The 24,489-nt window shown below is 38.2% G+C and overlaps 2 protein-coding genes and 1 non-coding gene across 4 annotated transcripts in view; all 3 read right to left on the minus strand.

Annotated features, from left to right (window-relative positions):
- The window catches only part of LOC132109508 (rho guanine nucleotide exchange factor 6-like), a 36,813-nt gene extending 21,700 nt beyond the window's left edge, over positions 1-15,113 (minus strand). The window contains exons 1-9 of the mRNA XM_059515643.1: positions 14,741-15,113; positions 13,083-13,166; positions 11,089-11,173; positions 6,548-6,666; positions 5,501-5,705; positions 5,322-5,392; positions 5,138-5,232; positions 4,909-5,004; positions 1,810-1,932 (exon numbers count right to left, since the gene is read on the minus strand). Coding sequence (XP_059371626.1) covers positions 1,810-1,932; positions 4,909-5,004; positions 5,138-5,232; positions 5,322-5,392; positions 5,501-5,705; positions 6,548-6,666; positions 11,089-11,173; positions 13,083-13,166; positions 14,741-14,905 — 1,043 coding nt within the window. The 5' untranslated portion in view covers positions 14,906-15,113. The remainder of the gene's footprint in view (positions 1-1,809; positions 1,933-4,908; positions 5,005-5,137; positions 5,233-5,321; positions 5,393-5,500; positions 5,706-6,547; positions 6,667-11,088; positions 11,174-13,082; positions 13,167-14,740) is intronic.
- Positions 15,114-15,261: 148 nt separating this feature from the next.
- LOC132109509 (RNA-binding motif protein, X chromosome-like) lies at positions 15,262-22,973 on the minus strand. Of its 2 annotated transcripts, none has more exons than XM_059515645.1 (9): positions 22,857-22,973; positions 22,608-22,714; positions 21,577-21,721; positions 21,297-21,410; positions 21,131-21,218; positions 17,911-18,045; positions 17,748-17,839; positions 15,478-17,189; positions 15,262-15,402 (listed from the first exon to the last, which is right to left on the minus strand). In XM_059515645.1, the coding sequence occupies exons 1-8, from the start codon at positions 22,963-22,965 to the stop codon at positions 16,876-16,878; spliced, it is 1,104 nt and encodes a 367-aa protein (XP_059371628.1). In that variant the 5' UTR covers positions 22,966-22,973; the 3' UTR covers positions 15,262-15,402; positions 15,478-16,875. The 2 variants fall into 2 exon arrangements, with proteins under 2 accessions (XP_059371628.1, XP_059371627.1); XM_059515644.1 differs by having other exon boundaries at positions 21,122-21,218.
- LOC132110258 (small nucleolar RNA SNORD61) lies at positions 21,468-21,530 on the minus strand. Its single transcript, XR_009424633.1, has one exon. It is a non-coding gene; the product is annotated as a small nucleolar RNA SNORD61 (small nucleolar RNA).
- Positions 22,974-24,489: the final 1,516 nt, after the last annotated feature.

Consider the following 24,489-nt stretch of genomic DNA (forward strand, 5'->3'; position numbering starts at 1 on the left):
CACGGACGACTGGTGCGCACAAAATAAAACCAAAACACAACTAAAATCCCAGGCCTGGCTCTCTCTCGTCCTTCACTGTCGTCGCTCCAGTTTTATATCCTTCCATCTCCTACGTGGGACTCGAGACCGGCGGTGGGCCGCAGGTGCCACTGATTTGCCCAATCACTGCCGGCCTCACTCGTGTTCCCACGTCCCTCGGCCCCGCCCCACTCGCCACACAGGACAGCTAGGGTAAGCCACAGGTGCCTGTAAGGACGACCATGAGCCCCATGAAACGGCTGAGCAGAGCGCTTAGTAGCCATCAGCACGAGATCAGTCGCCGCGCGCAGATCCTTGATGACGTCAGCGCTACTGTGCCGTCGACTGCCTGAAACACCTTGAGTATTGCCCTGGCATGAAGAGCAGAAGCTGCCTTCCCTCAGAAGTATAGGCTTTGTCCGTCTAAGGGCCGTGAACCGCACGGCTTGGAAGGCCGGCTGTGGTCCGAACCAAATGCAGAGGGAGACGGGCACAGGTGCACAGGTGCACAGTCTCCTCGACGGGGGGAGGGTTTCCGCCCCGTCCAAGTGCGTGAACATGGCCTGCGTAGCAGAGTGGGTGCGCGCCGATTGGGGTGCAGCCCACGACTTCACCGCGAGCTCTTGCATGCCTCAATGCCGTCTGGTAGCAGCTCGACTGGAGGAGCCACGAGTCCAGTTACCTTTCACAGGCTCGTCAGGTGCGTTGCAAGCGAGACCCAGCTCCGTGACGGTCTTTCCGAAGACCCTGACGAGCTCCTCCTGGAGGTCTGCAGGGCCCTCTTTTCACTCCACTTACACGCTGTGGATCAGCGGCAGAATCAGCGTCATAGAATGCATAGAAACTGAAATCGGCGAAATGCGTACCTAGAGAGCAGCGAATCGTACAAGCGTACTTATGGGTCAAAATGCGTGCAGAGTACGAAAAATGCGTACATGTTGGCAGGTCTGCTTTTGCATGCCTCCTCATGAGCTACATAGAGATGTGCTCAGAATCTATCGATGTATTACTGTTCTCTACAGCTCTATGTACCACTATTCAGACTTTACACTAATTCTGTACAATTTGTAATGTGCTTTTTACAAAATGAAAGTGATTCCAAATGATCACTTTAACCCTAAATATGTTCAAAATAATGTGTCAAATTATATTAACACTTTAGAGTAAGATTTGATTTGTTAATATTAGGTAACTACTGTACATTAGTAATAGTTAACATTAACAATGAAAAATACTTCTAAACCATTTATTAAACTTAGTTATTGTTCATTTAAAAATTGAAGATACATAATTAAAATCAAAAGCTATCTGTTAATATTGTTTAAGGGACCCGAGCTAATCTGAACTAACAATAAACAGCTGTATTTTATTAACTAATGTTAACAAGGAAAAAAATACTGTAACTAATGTATTGTTCATTGATAATATTAGCTGATGCATTAACCAATGTTAATTAATGGAACTTTATTGTAAATTGCTAATAATACTAATTTTTAATAGTTAATCAATGCACATAAACGTACATAAAGCATATGTTAAATGGAAGCTCAACAGTGCTTGCATGACATGCTTGAGCTTCAGTTTACCATATTATATATTCTCTATTTGATGTGATGATCGATGTTTATACGCAAATTATATGCGGTCTTCATAAGACTTGAATTTAACGACTTGATTCATTTGCATCAATTTTACAAAGCTTTTGTGGAATGAGCTTTCGATGAATAGTTTAATGAAAAATATCTTAATTTGTGTTCTGGAAGATTCGATGACAGTTGTGTGAACTCTGACCTGTGATCGGTCAGCACACAGACTGCAGAAGGATGGCTGGAGCAGTAGGACAAGTACAGTGTTCTGATCTGACACATCAGGTTCAGGTAACAGCCGCCAATCCGCTGCTGGCCCTCTGGCATCCTGCAAGACAAAAACACACAGATCAGTCCTGATACATGATCTGACTTTTGATATTTTTAACTTAATGTCAAATAACCAGTGTTAGGGAGTGACTAGTTACATTTAAAAGTGTTATATAACTTCAAGTAAATAATAAATGTAACTGTCATCACTGACATGTTCCAGCAGTTTAGGACACATGCTTATTGGATAACTGCTTTTTTTTCTCCAATTTGGGTTTATGTTTATGCTTTTGTTTTTTTTAGATTAACTATTTTTTCCCACAAGGCTTACTTTGTTTCCTGTCATAGCTATTTGAACCGCATCAAAGATGTTAAATGATTTCTTGTTATGATTTTAAATCTTTATCTAACCTCAGAATGATCTCAAAGTAAAAAGAGGTGCCAGAGTCTGATTTTGTGGTTACTGTGCTTTAAAATTAAATCATTATAATCATAATTCAAGTGATGAATGATTTTGAAAGTCTGGCAGTAAACAGTGTTGAGTACTACTGTAAGCTTAAAGGGATAGTTCACCCAAAAATCTAAATTATGTCATTAATAACTTACCCTCATGTTGTTCCAAACCCGTGAGACCTCTGTTTATTTTTGGAACACAGTTTAAGATATTTTTGATTTAGTCCAAGAGCTCTCAGTCCCTCCATTGAAACTGTGTGTATGGTATACTGTCCATGTCCAGAAAGGTAAGAAAAACATCTTCAAAGTAGTCCATGTGACATCAGAGGGTCAGTTAGAATTTTTTGAAGCATCAAAAATACATTTTGGTCTAAAAATAGCAAAAACTACGACTTTATTCAGCATTGTCTTCTCTTCCGTGTCTGTTGTGAGAGAGTTCAAAACAAAGCAGTTTGTCATATCCGGTTCGCGAACGAATCATTTGATGTAACCGGATCTTCTTGAACAAGTTCACCAAATCGAACTGAATCGTTTGAAATGGTTCGTGTCTCCAATACGCATTAATCCACAAATGACTTAAGCTGTTAACTTTTTTAATGTGGCTGACATGCCCTCTGAGTTCAAACAAACCAATATCCCGGAGTAATTCATTTACTCAAACAGGACACTGACTGAACTGCTGTGAAGAGAGAACTGAAGATTAACACAGAGCTGAGCCAGATAATGAACAAAAGACTGACTCGTTCTCGAGTCAAGAACTGTTTCTGTCAGACGCGTCCGATTCGAGAACGGAGGAGCTGATGATACTGTGCATGTGTGATCAGTGTGAAGCAGACTGACACACAGAGCATCTGAACCGAACTGATTCTTTTGGTGATTGATTCTGAACTGATTCTGTGCTAATGTTATGAGCCCAGGTAAACTGAAGGCTTGAATCAAGGGCAATCATCGCCAAGGACGCCATTATGTCGAGCGCAAAAGAACCGGTGAACCGTTTTCTTCAACCGGTTTATTGAATCGAACTGTCCGAAAGAACTACTGGTAATCCGAAAACCGATGCAACCGGTTCTTGACTCGTGAACGAGTCATTATCTGGCTCGGCTCAGTGTTCATCTTCAGTTCTCTCTTCAAAGCAGTTCAGTCAGTGTACTGTTTGAGTAAATGAATTACTCCGGGATATGGGTTTGTTTGAACTCAGAGGGAGTGTCAGCCACATTAAACAAGTTAACAGCTTAAGTCATTTGTGGATTAATGCGTATTGGAGATGCGAACCGTTTAAAACAATTCAGTTCGATTTGATGAACTGGTTCAAAAAGATCCTGTTACATCAAACGATTCATTCGCGAACCGGATATCCAGACTGCTTTGTATTCAACTCTCTCACACAACAGACACGGAAGAGAAGACAATGCTGAATAAAGTCGTAGTTTTTGCTATTTTTGGACCAAAATGTATTTTCGATGCTTCAAAAAATTCTAACTGACCCTCTGATGTCACATGGACTACTTTGAAGATGTTTTTCTTACCTTTCTGGACATGGACAGTATACCGTACACACAGTTTCAATGGAGGGACTGATGTCACATGGACTACTCTGATGATGTTTTTCTTACCTTTCTGGACATGGACAGTAGACCGTACACACAGTTTCAATGGAGGGACTGAAAGCTCTCAGACTAAATCTAAAATATCTTAAACTGTGTTCCGAAGATAAATGGAGGTCTTACGGGTTTGGAACGACATGAGGATGAGTTATTAATGACATAATTTAGATTTTTGGGTGAACTATCCCTTTAATACTGTCTGGTTTAGATGTTTGGAAATGATTAACAGTTGAAAGCATTCGTTAGAAATTTAGCAAAGTAATAAAACAGTTATAAAATTTGACCCTGGACCACAAAACCATTCATAAGGGTACATTTTTTCAATTGATGTCATCTAAAAGTTAAATAATAATAAATTTTCCATTGATGTATGGTTTGTTAGGATCAGACAACATTTGGCTGAGATACAACTATTTGAAAATCTGGAATCTGAGGGTGCAAAAAAATCAAAATACTGAGAAAATCAGTTTATGATTTGTCAAAATGAAGTCCTTAGCAATGCTTATCATTAATCAAAATTAGGTTTTGACATACTTACGGTAGGAATTCTACAAAATATCTTCAAGAAACATGATCTGTACCTAATATCCTAATGATTTTTGGCATAAAAGAAAAACATATAATTTTAAAAATATACCAGTGCTACTTCAGACTGGTTTTGTGCTCCAGGGTCACAAATGAAACCAGCTACATTAATAAAGTAACAGAAACAGCTACACTACCTATAACATTTTAAATAGGGTAACTTGTAGTCTGTAACCTAATACATTTCCAAAGTAACCTTCCCAACACTGCAAATAACCTACTGTAGGTTTTAAAATGGAACAGCACAAATATGGACAAGTTACAAATATGTGACTGAGCCACCACCAGATGGCGCTGTAATATCAAGGGGTAAGACTTCACCAAAAACAAGATAATCAAGCAGTCATTTGAGCATATGAAGACTGAAATAAAGACACTAAAATGCAGCTTACTTGGAGCACTCCTCTAAGGCAAGACACAGTCCCTGTTGGAACGAGAGGATGTCCTCTAAATTCCCGTTTAGACTGGAGCAGTCTGCACCAGACAGCCTGCAGAGAGAGCCGACAGAAGAGTCATTATGCACATGGGTTTTTATTGACCGCCCCAGTTTCCCAAAATGTCAATCGGCTTTGATATCAAAGGCTCCCTAAAGCCATGGTAACGTCTGAGCTGTCCTCTTACTTGTCGCTGGTCTGTAGAGGGCGCAGGTAGCAGCCCAGAACCGTCTGCAGTTCCTTAACAAACTCTCTCTCATGCTCCAAGATGTCTTGTACCACCTGAGAGACAAACAAATGACTCAAATAAGAAAATACAACTCCTTTACATGTCCTTTTTGGAATCTGCTCACGCCTTTAAAAGAACTTACCACACTGTAATAATTTTTAGTCAACTGAGGAACGTCAAGTCCTTTTACCGCTTTCGGAGAAATCGGCTTCTCTGGAGATAAAAGAAAGGGGAAACCTGTTTCATTCCATTATGTTCACTAGAGCAAAACGTTTCTAACTATGCAAAGATGTAAGACAGTATCTTGTACTGCCCACTCACCACATGGCTTGACCTCGCGGACGTAATTGCTAGGGAACCAGCCGGTTTTGCCATTAAGGGTTCCCTCCCACCATCCACCGTCCTCCTGGCGTGTGACATGGATCAGTTCGCCCTTGTTGAAAGACAGCTCGTCCTCATTGTTCTGCTTGAAATTAAAGCGTGCCTTGACCACCAGCTGCCCGCCACCTCCATTCTCTGACATTTCCTGGACACAACAGCAGCAGGTGAAGAACCTCCGTATTCAGTTTAACTTTAATGATCATTTTAACGGTGATCACAACAACACTCGAATTTCTGCACGCCAGAGATCTACAGCAAAATCAGCATCTATTCACATCTAATAATTAATGTCTTGAGAAAATACTAAGATCCTGGACAAACCCTTAATAAGACAGTGACTTTAAATTTAGTGACTTTATTATTTATTTATCGAATGTGCAAAATTAATTTTGAAGTGAAAAATTAACTCTTTCAGCTCTCTTTCAAACAATGTATTGACAGAGACAGAAATATAAATATAGATTGTTAAAGGTCACATTTATTACAATGTGTTTATGTGAATATTAATTTAAATGATCTTAAATTAAAAGCTGATATAATATTTTTTATGTTCTGTAATGGCTAATAAATGATAAATAACTAAACAAATCTGATAATTTGCAGTTTAAGCCTTACTTTCAGTTATTCTGCAATGTTGAATTTATTCCATTAAATAATTATTGAAAATATCAAATATTTAAAATACCACAATATTTCTGAGATTCAATGTGAACATGTTCTTGATTACAAATTTCAATATTAGGGTTGTTTATTTGTGCAATTACAGAAACGTTTACATGCTATGAGGTTATCACAATAATGTTATAATAGAGAAATAAATCTGAACAATGAATTAAAATGACTACTGATTATTTTATTTATTTTTTTTCTGTTATGTTTTGAAATTAACTGAATAAAGTAAATTACCTTTAAAGAACTTTACAGATGTTTTGTTGTTATAATAGACCAACGGTTATCAGCATTTACATAAGTGAATTTATTTCTTACCAAAGCTTTTGACTGTCTCCGTAAAGACCTGCTGGACTTTAGGTTGGGAACAGCTTGTGAAGGGGCTGACACGCTAGGAGCAGAGCCACTGGACTGTGAACATGATCTATTAGGGGTATCTGGATACAGTGCGAAAATAAGAGAAGTTTTAATAGTACACAAAATAAAAATGTATAACTGATAGCATTTCTCACTGACATTCAAATGACTTCATGCCATATGACAATGTCACACCGTATTATGCTGTATGATTTATTGTCACATCATATTTCACGTCATGAGGTTTACAAATTTGTTTAACCACATCTAACATTAGGGACACAGGGATTCACGCAACTAGATTCACAACTGTTTAAAAGTTTGTCAGGTTTTTTTGTTTTTTCAGCAAGGATGCATTAAATTGATTAAAAGTGTCAGTAAAGTCATATGTAATGTTACAAAATATTTCTATTTCAAATAAATAATGTTCTTTAATATTTTCTATTATTTCACAATATAACGCTGTATTTTTGATCAAATAAATGCAGCCATGGTCAGACTTTTCAATGACAGTCTGTTTTTTTTTTTTTTGGTAAGGCAAGGCGAGTTTATTTATATAGCACATTTCATACACAATGGTACAATTCAAAGTGCTTTACATAAAAGGAATTAATATAATCATAAAAATTAATCATGTAAACTTGAAAATGATTGTCACACAAAATTCCATTAGCAAATACTGTGGAGAATTCAGTTCAACTGACTTCTCCAGCTTGAATCATTTGACAAAAAATATAAAATGTGTATTAAAACTACTTTTTTTTTTTACTATGCATTACACCAGGGACATGTAAAATGGTCTGTCAGACCCTTTCAGTGTAGTACAGAGTAAAGTCTGGTCACTCGATTATCTTTAAACATCCCAATTAGAGCACGCACGCACTCACTCACTTGTAATTCTGTGGTGTCTGTGAAGTTAAACCATCAATAGTCCACAGCTCAATTCACTTGCATATGGGTCACAACAAACAACTGCTGAAAGCAGCCAGACATATCCTCTCTAATGTATCAAAGAGAAGTCAGTCTATAGACATAATGTACTCTCCAGTCTAACCAAAGCAAAGCCTGAAACCCTAAAACATAGTATTGTATTTATTTAAAGAAATTCACAAAAACCAAACTGCATACTCATGTCAAATCTTAGCAGGCAGATTAGCTTGTATTAATTTGCTATGAGCAATCTGTCATTCATAAGTATAGGGAGATAAGCTATGAGGAGGAATGCAGTATTCAGTGATTGAAGAAAACAGTCAGTTGCCCCGTTTGCTGCACTCTGGGTCCTGACAGAGCTCCAGCGCTGCAGGGGCCTCTGGGGCTCTTCCCTGACTCACACTTTGCTCCATCTACACAATAAAAGCTCAGCATGTCTGCTGGATTTCACGGCAGACTTTCCGAACACCCACAGTGTACAAACAGTGTGTGAACCTGCTCCAAGCCTTCCTCAGCCAACACAACAGAGACCCCAGATAAGGCCAGGCGAGGGAACGTCTTTTCTATGCCTTAAGCACACTTCAGAGTGAAAACCTCACTGTTTCATCATAGAGATCGTTTTAACACAAATCCAGTCAAATCTATCTGCCCCCGCTTGATCTGCACTCATTAGTGAGTCATTCTTAAGAACTAACACATATTTTTAATCTTACTTAGATATAGAGTTTGCAAAGCTATTTGCAAACATTTGAAGTTGGATCAATAGTTAGCAAGAATCCATATTAATAATGAATTAATAAATATGAGAGAAGTGTTGTTTGGAATGGCAAGCAGTCCTTGTTAGAGAAGAAATTAATAAAAAAAAAGGAAATTCTTGAAATATGTTAAACATAACATTGATCCAAACATTAATGCCTTTTAGTGTAATATGAATAATAAGAAATACCTTCTTAATGATAAGAAAGATTAATAATAATAGATTACAAAAAACATTGCATTACTTTTAAATAATCATTCATATTATTTTGATATTTTAATATCAAGGAAGTGCCAGTAAAGACATTTATAATGTTACAAAAGATTTCTATTGCAAATGAAAGGGTTAGTTCACCCAAAAATGAAAATTAGCCTGTGATTTACTCACCCTCGAGGCATCCTAGGTGTATATGACTTTCTTTTTTCAGACAAATCCAATCGGAGTTATATTAAAAATTGTCCTGAATACTCCAAGCGTTATCATTGCAGTGGGCAGGTGTTATGGTTCAACAGTCCAAAATAAGTCAAATATAGTGTGTGCATCCATAATAAAACATGCCTCTGGGGTTGTGAATAAAGGCCTCCTGTAGCGAATCCATACGCATTAGTAAGAAAAATATCTATGTTTTAAAAGTAATAAACACTTCTCTCTCACTTCATCTAAAAGTGGTACGTGCAAGTCGTCCCAGCGGATGACGTAGTCAGATCATGATCAGTGACGAACGCGGAGAGAAAAACAAAACAAAACAAAACACCAGTCACGAATAAAAAGCAGAAAATGAGGATTTGTAAAGAAAAATGACAGAGGATTTTGATACAAGCCATGAGAAGACTGGTTTTCCTTTGCTAAAAGTAAGGAAACTTTACTTCCTTTGCCCCTGTAAACAAACTCGGGAGACTAGCATAGTCAACTAATCATCCACCTGGATCAGCTTCCACGTACAACAGTCAGATGAAGTGAGACAGAAGTGTTTATAACATTTGAAATATGTATAATTTTCTTACAAAAACGCATGGATTTGCCTTTATTCAACCCCCGGGGCTGTGTGAGGCACATTTTATTATGGATCTGCGCACTTTATTTGAAGTCTTTTGGACTGCTGAACAAAAACACCCACCTACTGCAACGATAACACTTGTAGAAGCCAGGACATTTTTTTATATATCTCCGACTGGATTCGTCTAAAAGAAGAAAGTCATATACACCTAGGATGCCTCGAGAGTGAGAAAATCACCGGCTAATTTTCATTTTTGGGTGAACTATCCCTTTAATGCTATTTTTTAACTCATTGAAGAATTCCTTTTAAAAATGTATCATGGTTTTCACAAAAATATTGAGCAGCGCAACAAAAAAGAACCAAATCAGTATATTCGAATGATTTCTGATGGACCATCTGACACTGAAAGAGAAAACATAGAAAACTTTTATTTTGAACTGCAATATTTAAAAAGGAAATTACTGTTTTAACTATTTTGATCCAATAAAAGCAGCCTGGGTGAGGCTTCTTTATTAAAAAAAAAAAGGGTCTTACTGACCCAACCATTAGAATGGTGTGTGTATATAAATATTGTTGATGTGTAAAACTGTTGTGAAGCAGTCCTGTGGGATTTGAGGAAGACTTGTGCAATAACAAGGAGGACACACTCTCCTCTAAAAGCAACCGAAACAAGGAGCTTTGGGAAACATGACAAGGAAGCAAAACCTGAGAATAACTACATGCCTCATGGATTCCGCATGCTTATGCAGATGCAGTCAGCCGCCTGAACAGGCCCTACAAAAAGCAACTGTTTTTAGCCTCCAGTAGTAGAGAGCAGCTGCTGCTGAAAGACACAGATGCGGGTACGACCCCAGACAAATCACCTCTTTACGTTCACAGAGTAAATATAAGAGGTCAGTCAACCTCATCATGAGAAAAAAAAATGTGATTTGTATCTCATGTTTACTGCACATTAAAAGGCAGATAGAAAGATATAAACTTGCATGGGCATGTGATATCCATCCTTTCCATATTCGCAGGCTTCTAAAAATGAACTTCAACTGATAATGGAAGTAAAATACATTTACTGAACCTCTTTAGAATCGAATTATTATACCTACTTAGAAAAACAAAACTCGATGTTAGCGGGATGAAGAAGGACAGTTGTTGCAACAGGTTCTAATGGAACACGCAACAGGAAAGATATGGCTCATTTCCACAAAAACCACAACACTGAGAGATTATTGAGTGCCTAGGATCCTGCTTGTAAACAGAGACATTCTTTATAGTTCATAAGTGACCATCAGGAGCTAATTTTCCAAAAATGTCCAGCACACTACAGCATGTGTTAAAGACTGTCTGTGTTAACATGACTGGCAATTGGTGTTAACAAATTTAGGCTACATCGAAGTCTGGATTCTCAGTTATTTGATAAATAATTGATACATTTTGCAACATCAACACAGTTATTGAGCTAAATGGAATCAACATTGAATTGACTCAGACAGAATAACAACACTACTGCCTAAACTTGTTTTATAATGAATGAACTTCACACTACTTTTGAATTAAACTGAACTAACACTGAAGCTTAACAATTAACACCACCGACTTCTTTATTGCAGAATTTGGATATGCCTTATTTTTTATGTTTGCATGAATGATTCTGTTTAATACTGTGAAGCTGCTTTGAAACGATCTTTTGTATAAAGCGCAATAAACAAATAAATGTGACTTTGAGAGGAAACTCACCAGTGACAACACAAAGCCGATGACTACGGTACTCAAGGAAAGAAAAGATATATGTGAAGAACACATGACCGTAACATTATAAATTACCTTGAGTGGCGATGTTTACTGCTGAGAGTGTCGACAGAACCTTGCTGAAGTTCTCGCCAGTATATAAACTTTCTGGATCAAAGCCCTACGAGAGAGACACAAGTCAAACACAAGAAACAACTGTCCACAGACAGTGCCAGAAGCTGCAGAAGTAGGTCAGAAATCAGAGGAGAGTCGGGTTTTATCTAAACATTAAAAAAAACATATGCATATTTTACACAACCAGTTACATTCTTATAAAAAATGCAAAGACAATAACATGAACATTTAATTGAACTCCCTGAAAACTGGGACATCCACAACAAAAACACACTTTCATTTTTTAAACACTATATATATATATAAAAAAAAAATCATAAAAGATTTAGCATAAGGAATTTTGCATGCTCCGTTGATATATAACATCTCATTTGATTGATGCAATGATCCATATCAAATTATCATGACACCCTGGTAAAAAAGTTCACTGGTTAGGAAAATAAACCTCAGTGTGACCCACATTTTGATGCTGATTTGGCATTTGGTCTGCAGGCCCTGTCAGACGCTGGGTACAGACAGCTATCCCCTTTCTTGCTCAGGATACGGTTTCATGTTTTAAATAAAACATAATAGCGTTTACACAGCAATGAAAGAAGCATCTGTTTTTTTTTTATTTGCTGAGCACTATTTTGTTATAGAGGCTGCAACAAGATGAACAGTCAGTGCAGTTTTAAGATTACATTTGCTTTGGGACATTTGTTAATTGTTGTTTGTTTCTCTCTCATCAATAATGCAACAAGGCACATATCAAGCCTTAGCTTGTGTTACGATACTTCTCGTTTTCAGCTCATTTAAAAGCAGAAGTGAAAGTTATGCAGCTTGCTTCTCTGTCTAGTCACACGACTTGCATCAACCATATGCCTTTCAAAGAGAATGTGACAGGAGCTTTCTTAAAAATATATTTCTATGATTATATTGTCAAAATTTCGTTTACATATATATATATATATATATATATATAATTTTTTTTATTTATTTTTTTTACAGAATAATTTTACCTTTGATAATTTCCAAAGTAATGGTAGACCTAATAAAATCTGTTTAATAAAATGTAATTGGCAGACCAAAATGTATAGCAGACGAGTAATGTAGAATAAAAAGCAAAATAAATAAAGAAATAAAAGTTGTTCAAATGAGTCATCTGTTCGAATACACTGGCACATGGAGATTTTGTTTTTGTGTGCAGTTCTCGATGATAGGACAGTTCTATAAAAACATTTGCATTCTTTTTGTCTAATCAAGTTCCAAAAATAACATTTACAAATCAGGTAAACATGAGTTTATGCCGTGGCATAATTGTTCACCATATATGAACAGTTTACCACTCTGTAACCAGATTTTGATCATAGCTTTAGTCCAATAAAACTGTCACTGTAGAGGGCGTGGAATCATAGTTTGTGTGCAGAGCTTGCAGACTGACAATGTTTACTGTGATAGTTATAATGCCTGGCCATATTCTTGAAAGGTCTGTAATGCTGCTGTAAAACATATAATAACCATAATAAATGAAATGCACAAGCGAAAGAGCTAGTATTATGTGCAATCTTGTTTAACAGCATATTTTAAGATCACATGTTCAATACCAAAACAAAACCCTGCTATTTATTTGCCTGTCCTCAGGGTGAGCGAAACTAAAATAGATAGGCTGAAGGAAGAAGAACTCTGCATAAATACATAATATAAATAATTGAGAATATGTTATGCAAATCATTCCTTCATAAAATCAATGTTTATAAATACAGCTTCAATCTGAATTGTATTTATACACTATAGAACACATTTAGTTTTTTGTGATGCACTTCTACCTAAAAAACTGATATATCTTCAGCCTACAGGCCAAATATTAATACACACTCAGCTGTTTTCCTCAAAGGCATGACCCTTGGTTAGCAAAACGTTGTATTTGTGTGATCCCAGCTCACTTATGCACAGAAATTTAAAGAAAATTATCTTACCTCAACCTTTAGAGACTGGCATCCTTTTAGAAACTCTCGAATGTTTGCAATGCAGTCCGCTTCGCATCTGGGTTCAGTTGAATACTGAAAACCAATGGAAGAATGGCAATGTCAATAATCCCAACTTTTGCTTCGAGCTCACTGCACAGAACCACCTGAGATCAACAAGATCTCGTTTTTTTTTAAGTAAATGTCAACCAAGCCTGTGAGCCACATTGTACCCTGCCACTGCGGTCCAGTAGCGCATGCTAAATGTCTTTGGCGTTGAGTTTACTAAGTAACTGTTTCTTTGCCTCCTGTTACACAGACAGCCAGCCAGGGTCTATGCTAGATCTCATCGGGCCCTGTAGCACCAGGAAAAGATTTTTTGGAGGAAGTGACGATGTTTGCTCAGCAAGATTCTACTTGGACCGTTTACTAGTGATGGCAAGTCCGATTCATTTCCGCGAATCGGTTCCTTCGATCTTTCCAACAGTTCCGTTCAAAGAATCGGCTCAAAAATCTATTTTTTGCGCATTGATGTCATTGATGGGAAATCCAGGCGTGGTATTTCATATGTCATAAATAAAACGTTCAACTAAAGCTATTGACGCATAATTTTGATCATTACGTTTTTAATTCCCTACAAAACGTTGTGCACTGTATTCAGTGTGTCTGTTAGCGGCAAACATTCAGCTCGTAATAAAAGTAATTAAATAAAATTAGCATTAATTCATTAATTTACATATATCGGCTGAAAAATAAATTTTCCCCCAAGAATCGTTCAGCCCCGTTACACGAACCGACTAATCTGATTCATTAAAAAGATCCGACTCAAACGAATGATTCATTCACTAATATAATGTAAATACATTCAACCATATAAAATCAATTTGAAGCGACGTGTTAAAATCAGTAAAGCGGCATGAAACATTTAAATAAACGTAAAAAATGAAGGAATGAAGACAAGAACCAAGACTTATAATAAGCCTTTTATAAAACTGAGAAACTTCTACAAGTCGTTGAATTGATCAGCACATTCGTCAAACTTTTCAATGATCTCTATACTTTCGCCGCTTGATCAAACCACGGATTTAGAGCGCTTAAATTAAAATAATTTCAACAAAATGTATTCCGAAGAAAATCCAAATGCAAACCTTAAGTTATCTTAATAATAACGACCTTACGTGTCAGGGGGAGCTGGATTGGTTAGCAGCAGAGGCATGCAGACAGACAATAATCTCAGATTTGACTTACATAGTTAAATATGGCTTTTACAAACGATAGAACGTTTCTTTACAAATGCTTTTGGTATTTTGTACTAGAGGGAAGATCGACATGTCTTTATTTATTTTTTGAAAATGCGAGAATGCGGAACAATTTCTCATGTAACAGGAAGTCAGATTCTCTATCTTGATTAAAAGTGTCCCGAATAATAATAATAATAAAAAAAGATACATGTACTTTCTTTGCTGAAAATTGTTTCAAAATGTAATGTATCTTTACAAAATGCAGTGCATCTCAAAGGGTTACTTGTAACAGCGAGTGATCCGGCATTACGCATCGTGCACCGTCAATTCCGCATGGCTTTATCAGATACTTTTGCATTTATGAAAATTTTCAAATCACTAAACTGCGACGATTTAATAAAGGAAACATACATGTGCATTATCGATTACCTTTAAGATGGCTCCAGGTAGCACTCGCTCCATAAGCTTACACAGGACGACCCCATCTCTGAGAGATGTTTTCAGAAATTCCTCCGGATCAGCGATATTCTTTTTGGGTGAATTAAGCACGCCTAATGTTATTAGCCACGTAACAGCCTGCTCCTCGGGATTCATAGTTTTAGGCTCAATGGGCCTTTCAGATTTAGCTGCACCCTTGGTGCGCCAGCTGTCACTATTTGTGTTGAGATGCTACCCACATCCGTCGCGCTTCTGCTTTTTCACTGATGTTACAACGACCATTCACCCGGCAACTTAGTTCTCCAGTGGACGTGTGCCACATAACCTACATAAAGGCTCTTTGACATTTCAGTGAAACAAAAGGAACTGTGATTGCTTTAAAATGCCACAATAATTTACCATATGGCTCAACTGCGTTTTTAGATCAAAGCCTGTCGTAGAGTGAACAGACATGACCATACAAATACAGCACTATTACAGTGGTAATTAAATAAAATGCATAGACAAATAAGTTCATTTCAATTCAAATGATAGTTTATTGAAAAGCCTAAATTAATAAATAGGAGCAATTCATCTGTAGCACTCCGGGACTCCATCTGAACATCACAAGCCTCAATGTACAGCAGCCTCCAAGGAACCCAAATAGCTTGGATCTAGATGAAAACGAGTAATTAAGTGTATGAAAACAGCAAATAGAAGTTTGCAATGGTTTAAGGACTTATTCATACCTGCATCTTACTTGAGACCATCATGCATCACCAAATGGCAACAGGTGCTGATCAGCAATGAGGTATTATCATCAAACTTCTTCCTCCATTCAGCCTGCAATGAGAATTTCCATTAGCAAACTGTTGTAGCTCAGCATAAGGGACAAATATTTTTTAATGTAATTTTACAAAAGAACTCAAATGACCCAAACTGATTGGTTTTCCAGGTTTGTTGATAGGGTGCGGTCTTTCTCCACATGGTCTCCTTTGTTAGACACGGCATGCTTGAGAGCGTTCTGGCTTTTTGTTAATACTAAGTGAATTTACTGCATTTTAAAAAGTGTTCCACTGAAAGGTTTCAAGAGGTTTTGCAGCTATGTGGTTTACATTTGGCTGTAGTTAAAGTTCCATTGAGGAGACTCCTCTTAACATCCTTTTATATATATAAAAAGGGCCATTTCTCACTTGAAAGGGGTAGAAAAAAAATCCAGACATTTTCTCCTTTAGTGCAAAAGTAGAACTGACTGATATTTCTGAGACTAAGACCTCCTAAACTGAAGTGATCCAGTGGCTGGGGAGAGGGATCATAGACTCCTTTGAAGGCAGAAGTGAGGTTTTGTTAATAATGTTGAAAATCATATTGTTTCAGATTGATTTTGAAAAAGCCAGGGCAACCAAGTCGATGTTTGAGTAAATTACACTGCAAAATAACACCACCGAGACTTGACTTATACCAGAACAAAAGGGTTTGCTTTGCTTACCAGCTGTTGACAGGTTTTATCTGTGGTGCTGATTTGTTTCTTGCATTTTGGTTGTCTTTGGATTGGTCGATGCAAGGCGTCAATGTTTAGGCTTTGTGATGAAGGATCCATTTGCACTGAGGAAAACTACACCCATAGAGAGTTTGGAAAAAAGGTGACATTTGCCCAGTCCCCAACAATGTGAACAATCATGCCTACATGAATATTCTGCATTGCTTCTATGTTAAGTAGAATTTGGGGTTGCTCACCATGGAAAACTGAAGAGGTAAATGGATATTTATGCATCATCGTTTCTAATTCTCTTGAATAGTGTTGTTGCTCAAGATCTTTGATTAAAACATTTTATTGATAAATGAAAGCCATATGTTAGGGCATTGCAGTTTTAACAAGTCACTAGTATACAAAAAGAACACACTTAGATTCGCAATGGTACCATTAAATGGGAAGTGGGCAAGAGAAAACAAACTCTGAATTTAAAATGGAGAAAAAATAAAAAAATAATAAAAACCTTCACAAGTTTGAGTAGCTTGAAACTGAAGCTCGAAGTCCAGAGTTTAAAAGGAGTTTTTTTTTTTTTTCGGAATCTTAAAAGTCTTTTGAATGTTTCAACAAGAAGCCATCATTTCTCCTTTAATTTTTTTTCTCCTCAGAGTCCATCTTAGTATCTGTTCCGGGCCATTCCTCTATCTGCCCGACCGCCGCCTCGGCCACCGCCTCGAGGCCCCCCACGGCTCAAGCTGTTGTATTCACGATGATAGCCTCGATCAAGAGGAGGGGGTGGCCCTCGCTCCTGCCTACCCAGACGGTCACCACGACTAGTGGAGTACGGGTCACTCCGACTGCTGGAATAACGGTCTCGACTGCCATATCCGTCCCGGGAACTGCTGCCATAGTCTTCATAACGACTGCTTCCGCCACTCCCACTGTAGGACGGAGGGGGACCCCTTGAGGGTGGGGCGCTGCGTGAGTTACCTGCAGGTTCAATGGGTCATGTAATTGGCAAAATTAACTTCAACAATCTTTGCAAGATACTGCGTTGTCAAGTGCCCATTTCCCTAAATTTGTGTCACGACTAGCTCTATTTAGTTAGATACTTTCCAAATGAGGATAGAACAAATTTGGATCTCGAGTTACGGGTGGGACTAGTTAAACCGAAGATACCTGAACTACCCAACTGCAGTGTTGACAATTGCGCAATCAGAGCCCTTTGGCAGGTCACTGTTGAGTAAGGTCTTTCCTTGGTTTGGTTTGAATTCCATTTAGACTGTAGTTTGGATACTGGATCTCTGTTGGTTGTTCGGACAAAGCTACAGGAACATTTTGGGGGGGCAAAAAAAACAGCTCGCAGAGATTCCTTGTTGGTGCGTTTTTTTTGAAGGGGGAGGGGATGGAACACTCAGGATGAAAAGAAGCCGCATTTGAGGTTTCCACTTTTTGGCAATGACACGAGGCAGCCCTTTCCAGGCTCGAAACGGGCAGTTTAAGTGGAGCCCCTTAACCCTTTTCACCACACTAAAGGTTTAATCTTACCGTAACTGTCGTAAGGGTCTCTATAGGAGCCCGTATTGGGCCGATCCATGTAACCCCTGGTCTCTCGTCCTCCACCGTAGCCATCACGATCACTAAGAAACAAAGAGACATTAGGCAAGATTCATAAAACTGCCATCACACACATTTTAGGATGTTCACACACCTGTAACCTCTGGATCCTGACCCATAGTCGTCTCTAGAGCTGGAATGGCCCGAATACTCCCGGTATTGGTAATCACGTGGTGGCGGGGCATAGTCTCGACCGTCCCGTGAACTCATGTAGTCACGGCTGGAGTAGCTGTAAAACAACAGCTTATGAGATTCATTGAGTACTGCAAGATTATGAAAGTGAAAAAAAAAAATTTGAAGGTTGCCATGACATGGAGCCAAGTATGGTGACCCATACTCAGAATTTGTGCTCTGCATTTAACCCATCCAAAGTGCACACACACAGCAGTGAACATGCACACACCCACACAGTGAACTTACACCCGGAGCAGTGGTGCCATTATTATCTAGTATTCAATCATCTGCATAGTGTTCATTGCTTTTGAGTTAGAACTTATAATTTACATTTAAACAAGGTTTAAGTAATTTTATTATTGATATTTCAGCTTTTAAAAGAGATAGTTCACCCCAAAATGAAAATCACAATGTAATCATGCTCATCCCATCCTAGGTGTATAATAATTTCTTCTTTCAGATGAATACATTTGGAATTGTGTTAAAAAAATGTCCTGGCTCTTCCAAGATTTATAATGGCGGTTAATAGCGGTTGAGATTTTGAAGTAGGGTTGGGTATCAATTGGGTTTTTTACGATACCAGTGCCATTTCGATACTTTTAAAACTGTGCCAGAACCGATACTTATAAAAAATAGAAAATAGCCACAAAAACTATAGATAACATTAAAGAACAAAATAATTAAAATTAATCCATAGCTTTCAACACACTCCTTGGATGCTCTCATTTCCCAAGCTTCCCTTACTCAAAGCCTAATAAAATGTATTTCATGATCTGGGTCATTGTTTAATAGAAAACCACACGATGTTTCTGCTGTATCTCTGTCAATCACTTAGGGATATTTTGTTAAAATGAGTGCTATCTGTCCCTGTTTTTAAACAGTTCTGTGATTGACTGTATGGTGATTCTTCATAAAGTAGCAACAATGTTGTTTGTAAAGTACAGTACTGTGCAAAAGTCTTAGACACATTAGTATGTTCCACCCCAAAAGTGTTTTAAGCCAGTTATTTATATATTTTGCTGTAGTATGTCAGTGGGAAATATCAGTTTACATTTCCAAACATTTTGCCATTAATTTTAATAATAATCGAGTGAGATTGTTGAATGCACAAGCAGATCTCTGTGTGGAGCACCGGCTTTTGTCAGACTACTTGTGCAGTCAAAAATCTGACTGCAAAAGAACTGCACAGATACAGATATTATAACGATCTATCGATAAACACACCTTGTGTCCTCCACCACGGTCTGTGGACTGAAGAGCGTGCTGAAAGACGGGAAGAGACAGATCTGCCATCGTTTTCATATGAAATTGAAGGACTGAGGCAAATCGCAAATTTGTGTACAGTTTATGGAACTAAATACTACAGCCCTGCTAAAAAAGCCTAGCGAGGCCCACGCTTCTTGTGAACATTTAGGCGACCAGGACAAATATTTCAACCAATCGCTCAGGCATTTAAGAGGCACCGAAATCTGCATCCTCATTCAGTTCTGTGCATACCGGTTCCATATGTACAGGTGTCATATTGGCACCGGGTTTCGCTACCAACCCTATTTTGAAGTTCAATAAAATGTGTCCATCCTTCATTAGAAGTGCCCCAGACAGCTTCAGGGGGTTAATAAATGCCTCCTGAAGCTAAGTGATACATTTGTGTAAGAAAATTATCCATATTTAAAACTTCAAACTGTAAATTTCTACCTTCTGAGGTCAGGAATTAGAAGTACGAAACAAAGATTTGTTAAGAAATGTTAGCGGATTTGTTAAATGTTAACCTAGAGAAAACTGGTTTTACTTTTTTGTAAACAAAACTTAGTTCTCACCAGAGCTTAAGCTGCACCTGCGTCAACTGCTGTAATGCCACTCTTGTCGTGACCATGCGCAAGACAGTTAGTGGAAGCTAGAGATTATTGTTTTATAAAGTTTTATATCAGGCTGCATGATATATTGAAATGATCCAAATACCGCAAATATCACAATACGCATATCATAAGGGTGTGCAATATATATTGCATTTAAATAATAGGCTACTTAAATCAAAACATTGAAAAAAGGTCAAAGTTTTAGTTTGAGAATACAGAGAATTGCTTGACGTTAAAAAGAGTTAAGTGCAATAAGTTGCAGAAAACAACTCATCTCGTCTTGCTGTCTGACTCACACTTAAAACACATGCACACAAGCCGCATCTAGCACAGTGTCTCTTCAGTTCTGCAGCACATGTGCAAAGCATGCCAATACACACAGAGGCGTGAACACAGTTGATTTGTTTCGCATCTCATATTTGAACAGACACATACACAATTGTCAATAGTACCCGTCTCGACAATCATTCTCGTAAACGCAATCGGTTTTGTTTTAAATGAATGTAAACAGCTGAGAAAGAAATGTGTATGATTATACTGGAAACATGCAGTCAGATTTAAAGGGACAGCAGCCTATAAATGTGCTGCTGAATACATCACTAATGTTAAACAAACAACAACACAGCTATTACAAAGATTAATCTAAACTTAATTCATACAGTGAACACAATGCAATGTTATTTTACACTTTATTATTAAATTTCTGTACCTGAATACTAATTTATTCTATGCTTGTAAATGGTGTATTTTTCTTTTTTTTTTGGGGGGGGGGGGGGGGGGGGCTGTTCACTTGCCTTTAATCATGTTTTATAAACTTTCTCAGACTATATTTTTTTGTGATGGTATATGAAGTAGTACTTCGAGTTTATGGAAAGCAAAGTTACAATGATATAAATTTAGTCTTTTTTTCACACTGATGTTAAAATTATATTTTCTGATTTGGGACATTACTTTTTATGTACTGCTAAAACACTGTTAAAACACTTTTCCAACAAATTGGTTAAATAATTTTCATTCTTAAATACAATTTAAATTGATTATAAACACTAAGCAATATCGTGTCGCATTTTTTAATAAGGTATCACCAATTGTATTAAGATAGACATATACACCTAGGATGGTTTGCGGGTGAGTAAATCATATGCATTTTTGGATGAACTATACTTTTAATTGTTTATAAATACTTCAGTTAATTACCAAGGCAATACTTCCATGTTTTTTAAGCTAATACTTAGATTCCCCATTTACATATCTGTATTATTCATGCTTTTTTACCTATCCCACCTGTCTTTACTATAGTGGTCATCCCGACGTGACATCAGAGAATCTCTGCGAGGAGGGCCGTAGGGGTCCCTGTCTCTGGACATTGGCGCTGTTAAACGCATTGAGAAAATTATTTTATGGTCCAGATGATTAACAGTTAAAATCTGTGCATGTTCACCAAACTTACGTCTGCCCATTGGCCCAGAGGGTGCAGATCTCTTGGGTGGGGGTCCTCCATTCCGCACTGGGGGGCCTCTTTTTAGTGGTGGCCCTCGGGATGAAATGCCTTTAAAAAAGGGTTCTACAATACCTACGTTATCTTGGTATTATTTATTTAGGCAGCAAGCATATTAAGCACAGGCTCAGAACTTCTTAGAGGACAATCAGTTCAAACAGATCATCAAAATAGTGTCATCATGGCACAAATAAAAAAAAAGGTTTGGGGGGGATAAAGTTCTGAATGGTACCTCTGCTTGATGGTCCCCGCATTCCACTTGGTGCTCCCCTGGACCCTCGGCCACGACTCCGTGATGGAGGTGGACCACGGCGTCCTGAAGACTCAAACTGAGGTTTCGTGGCCTGTTCCACTTTAATAGGCTTTCCATCAAGGGGCTTTAACACAAGAAACAGACTTTTAGGAAACTGCTCTTAAAACTAGACATACAAATACATACTAACAAATGTGTAGATTCATTATCACGGAGATACCAGAAAATACATGGGTAATGTATCCCGGAAATTGTTCCCAGGTTGCTAGATTTTACCCCTTTCACACTGCCAGTGGTTACCCAGAATATGTGTGTGCGTTCACACACAACCCGTAAAGGTCCCGTAAAGCCAAGTGACATCACGATATGACGTGTAATGAACCCGGCAATGTTACTAGGTCCCCGACCCGGGATCAATCCCGGGACGTGTTCGCTTTCACACAGAAGGCGACTCGGCAATGTTCCGGCAATTTTCCAGGCCCAACATGGAGTGTGAATGGAGCTTAAGTAAGCTCAGAACTTCTTGAGCCCCTTTCACACTGCACGCCGGACCCGGCAAATTGCCGGGTCGCATTCTGTGTGAAAGCAAACACGTCCCGGGATTGATTCCGGCATTGAACCCGGGTCGGGGACCTAGTAACATTGCCGGGTTCAGTCCCGGGACGAGCGCTGTGCGAACAAAAGCCAGATCTAATGCATTGTCGTAGTGATGACGCATGTTATCGCGTGACCTTTTTACTGGCTGTTTTGAAGGAAGATCAACGTTCGCGACAAAATAAATGTGCAAACTGTAATTAAGCAGAGATCACTTAGTTCCTCACTTTCCGCATATTCCAGGTAATCACTGGCAGTGTGAAAGTGCAAAATCTAGCGACCGGGGAACAATTGCTGGAACACTTTACCCGTGTATTTGCTGGAATCACAGTGCGTAAGGGGCTTTGGAGGACAATTGTGGACTATCAGATCAATCAGGTCACTGCTACAAATCTGTTCACACCATTACTACTCACCTTTCCATTCATTTCCCTTGCTGCATCTTTTGCGTCACCAGGATTTTCATAAGTTACAAATGCAAAGCCTCTGGATTTATTGGTTTCACGATCCTTCATCAACAGAACTACAAAAGATGGACGAAAAAATATGGTTACACCAAATGTTTCAATAACATTTTCTAAAACAAATTTCAATAATATATACATTTTGAACCAAAAGACAGTTCTACTAGAAAGCGATTCAAATCATATAAAAACTACAAGTACCTTCCGATATTCTGCCAAATTTGCTGAAATACGCTTCAAGGACCTTCTCACTAGTTTCAGTGTTCAGGCCACCGATGAAGAGCTTCCCTGGTCGGTCTGCCTCAGCCATGCTTTCCACTGCAGGGGAGAGACTTTTATTCATGAGAACAGCTCAGTGTCTTTCGTTTAAAAAATAAAATAAAATTTAAACAGCAGAAGCTGGTTTCTCATCCGGAAAAACTCAATGGTGCCTAAAACCAGCAAATAGACCAACCTAACCATGTCGGGAAACCAGCTTACTAAACAATTGTAACAACATACTTAGGAGTAATGCAAAATGCCAGTACATGTTGTCGTATGGTTAATCAAGTTAGAAAAGCTATTTGGTTACAGAAACACGTTTAATAATTTCTTCGTTCTTAGAATTAGATCATGGTTAACTCTGCAACCATTAGCTGTTAGCCCTGCCTGGCTAGCTGCATTTGTTGAACACGTGCAAAGACTAAGTTACGAACCATCACAAATATAGTTACAAAACACACTAAGCATGTCGGTTTACCAGTTTGCATGACATTTACTTGTGCATTTTAAGGCATGGTTCACAAAATGGCGGACGCTCAAAATCATAAAGCCAACGTTAGATGAAGCAGCTTGAGACCTCTTCAGGCCGTGTGGCTAACTAACAACACATGTTTGATTACGAAGCTCATAAAGACATGATAAACATTTAACCATAAAACACTACTAAGATTAAACTACATAAGCCCACATAAAACCACAGGCAAATTCAAAATGGCGATTGAAATTTGCGTTTAGAAAAACATCTTATCGTCTGTCATCTACACGAGGACATGTTCAGTTACCATCACAGCTGCTCTCATGCAGGCTATGCAGCTAAGGTATTACCAGATGAAACATCAATAACCAAGATTACTTTTAGTTGAAATTTAATTTAAGTCTATTATATTTATCAATGTACTTACCTCAGGTTGTACCTCAATGTACCTTTATATTTGTCTAAACGTTTCGACCCGCCCTGAGTCATTTACTATATGGTCAGACTCAGAGGGAGGAACTTAACGGTTTAAAAGTCTCTCACGCCCCCTACTGCCATGTTTGCAAACTGTACGCTTTCACAACTGCACTCAGTAACGAATTGTACACAAAATAAATTAATAGTTTTAAATATGTATTTAAACTGTGTACTGGATTAAGATTCCAGTTATATCTGTAGGTAAATAAATGCTTGCATTAAGTGGGTCGCCTAAGGCGTGAGATCATATGACCAAACACTATTACCTGCCTCATAAAAATTCAAATGCATATTATATATTTGGAACTTCCCTAATAATTGTATTTTGTTTGCTATCCATTGGCCATTAAATATATGACTACTGACATATCATCAGACTTTAAGTTGGAATAAAGGCCTACTGAGTTGAGTGCTTCCATATCAACCATGCTGAAAAAACCAGGTTAGGTTGATGCTGGGATGCTGGTTTATGCTGATCTTTTGCTGGTTTATGATGGTCTTTTGCTGGTTTATGCTGATCATGTGCTGGCAGAGGACCAGAATGAACCAGCAAAAGGATCGCCATAAACCAGCAAAAGGAACGGCATAAACCAGCAAAAGGAAATGCATAAACCAGCAAAG

Source organism: Carassius carassius, chromosome 29 (assembly GCF_963082965.1).
Source record: "Carassius carassius chromosome 29, fCarCar2.1, whole genome shotgun sequence".
NCBI classification, from domain to species: domain Eukaryota; kingdom Metazoa; phylum Chordata; class Actinopteri; order Cypriniformes; family Cyprinidae; genus Carassius; species Carassius carassius.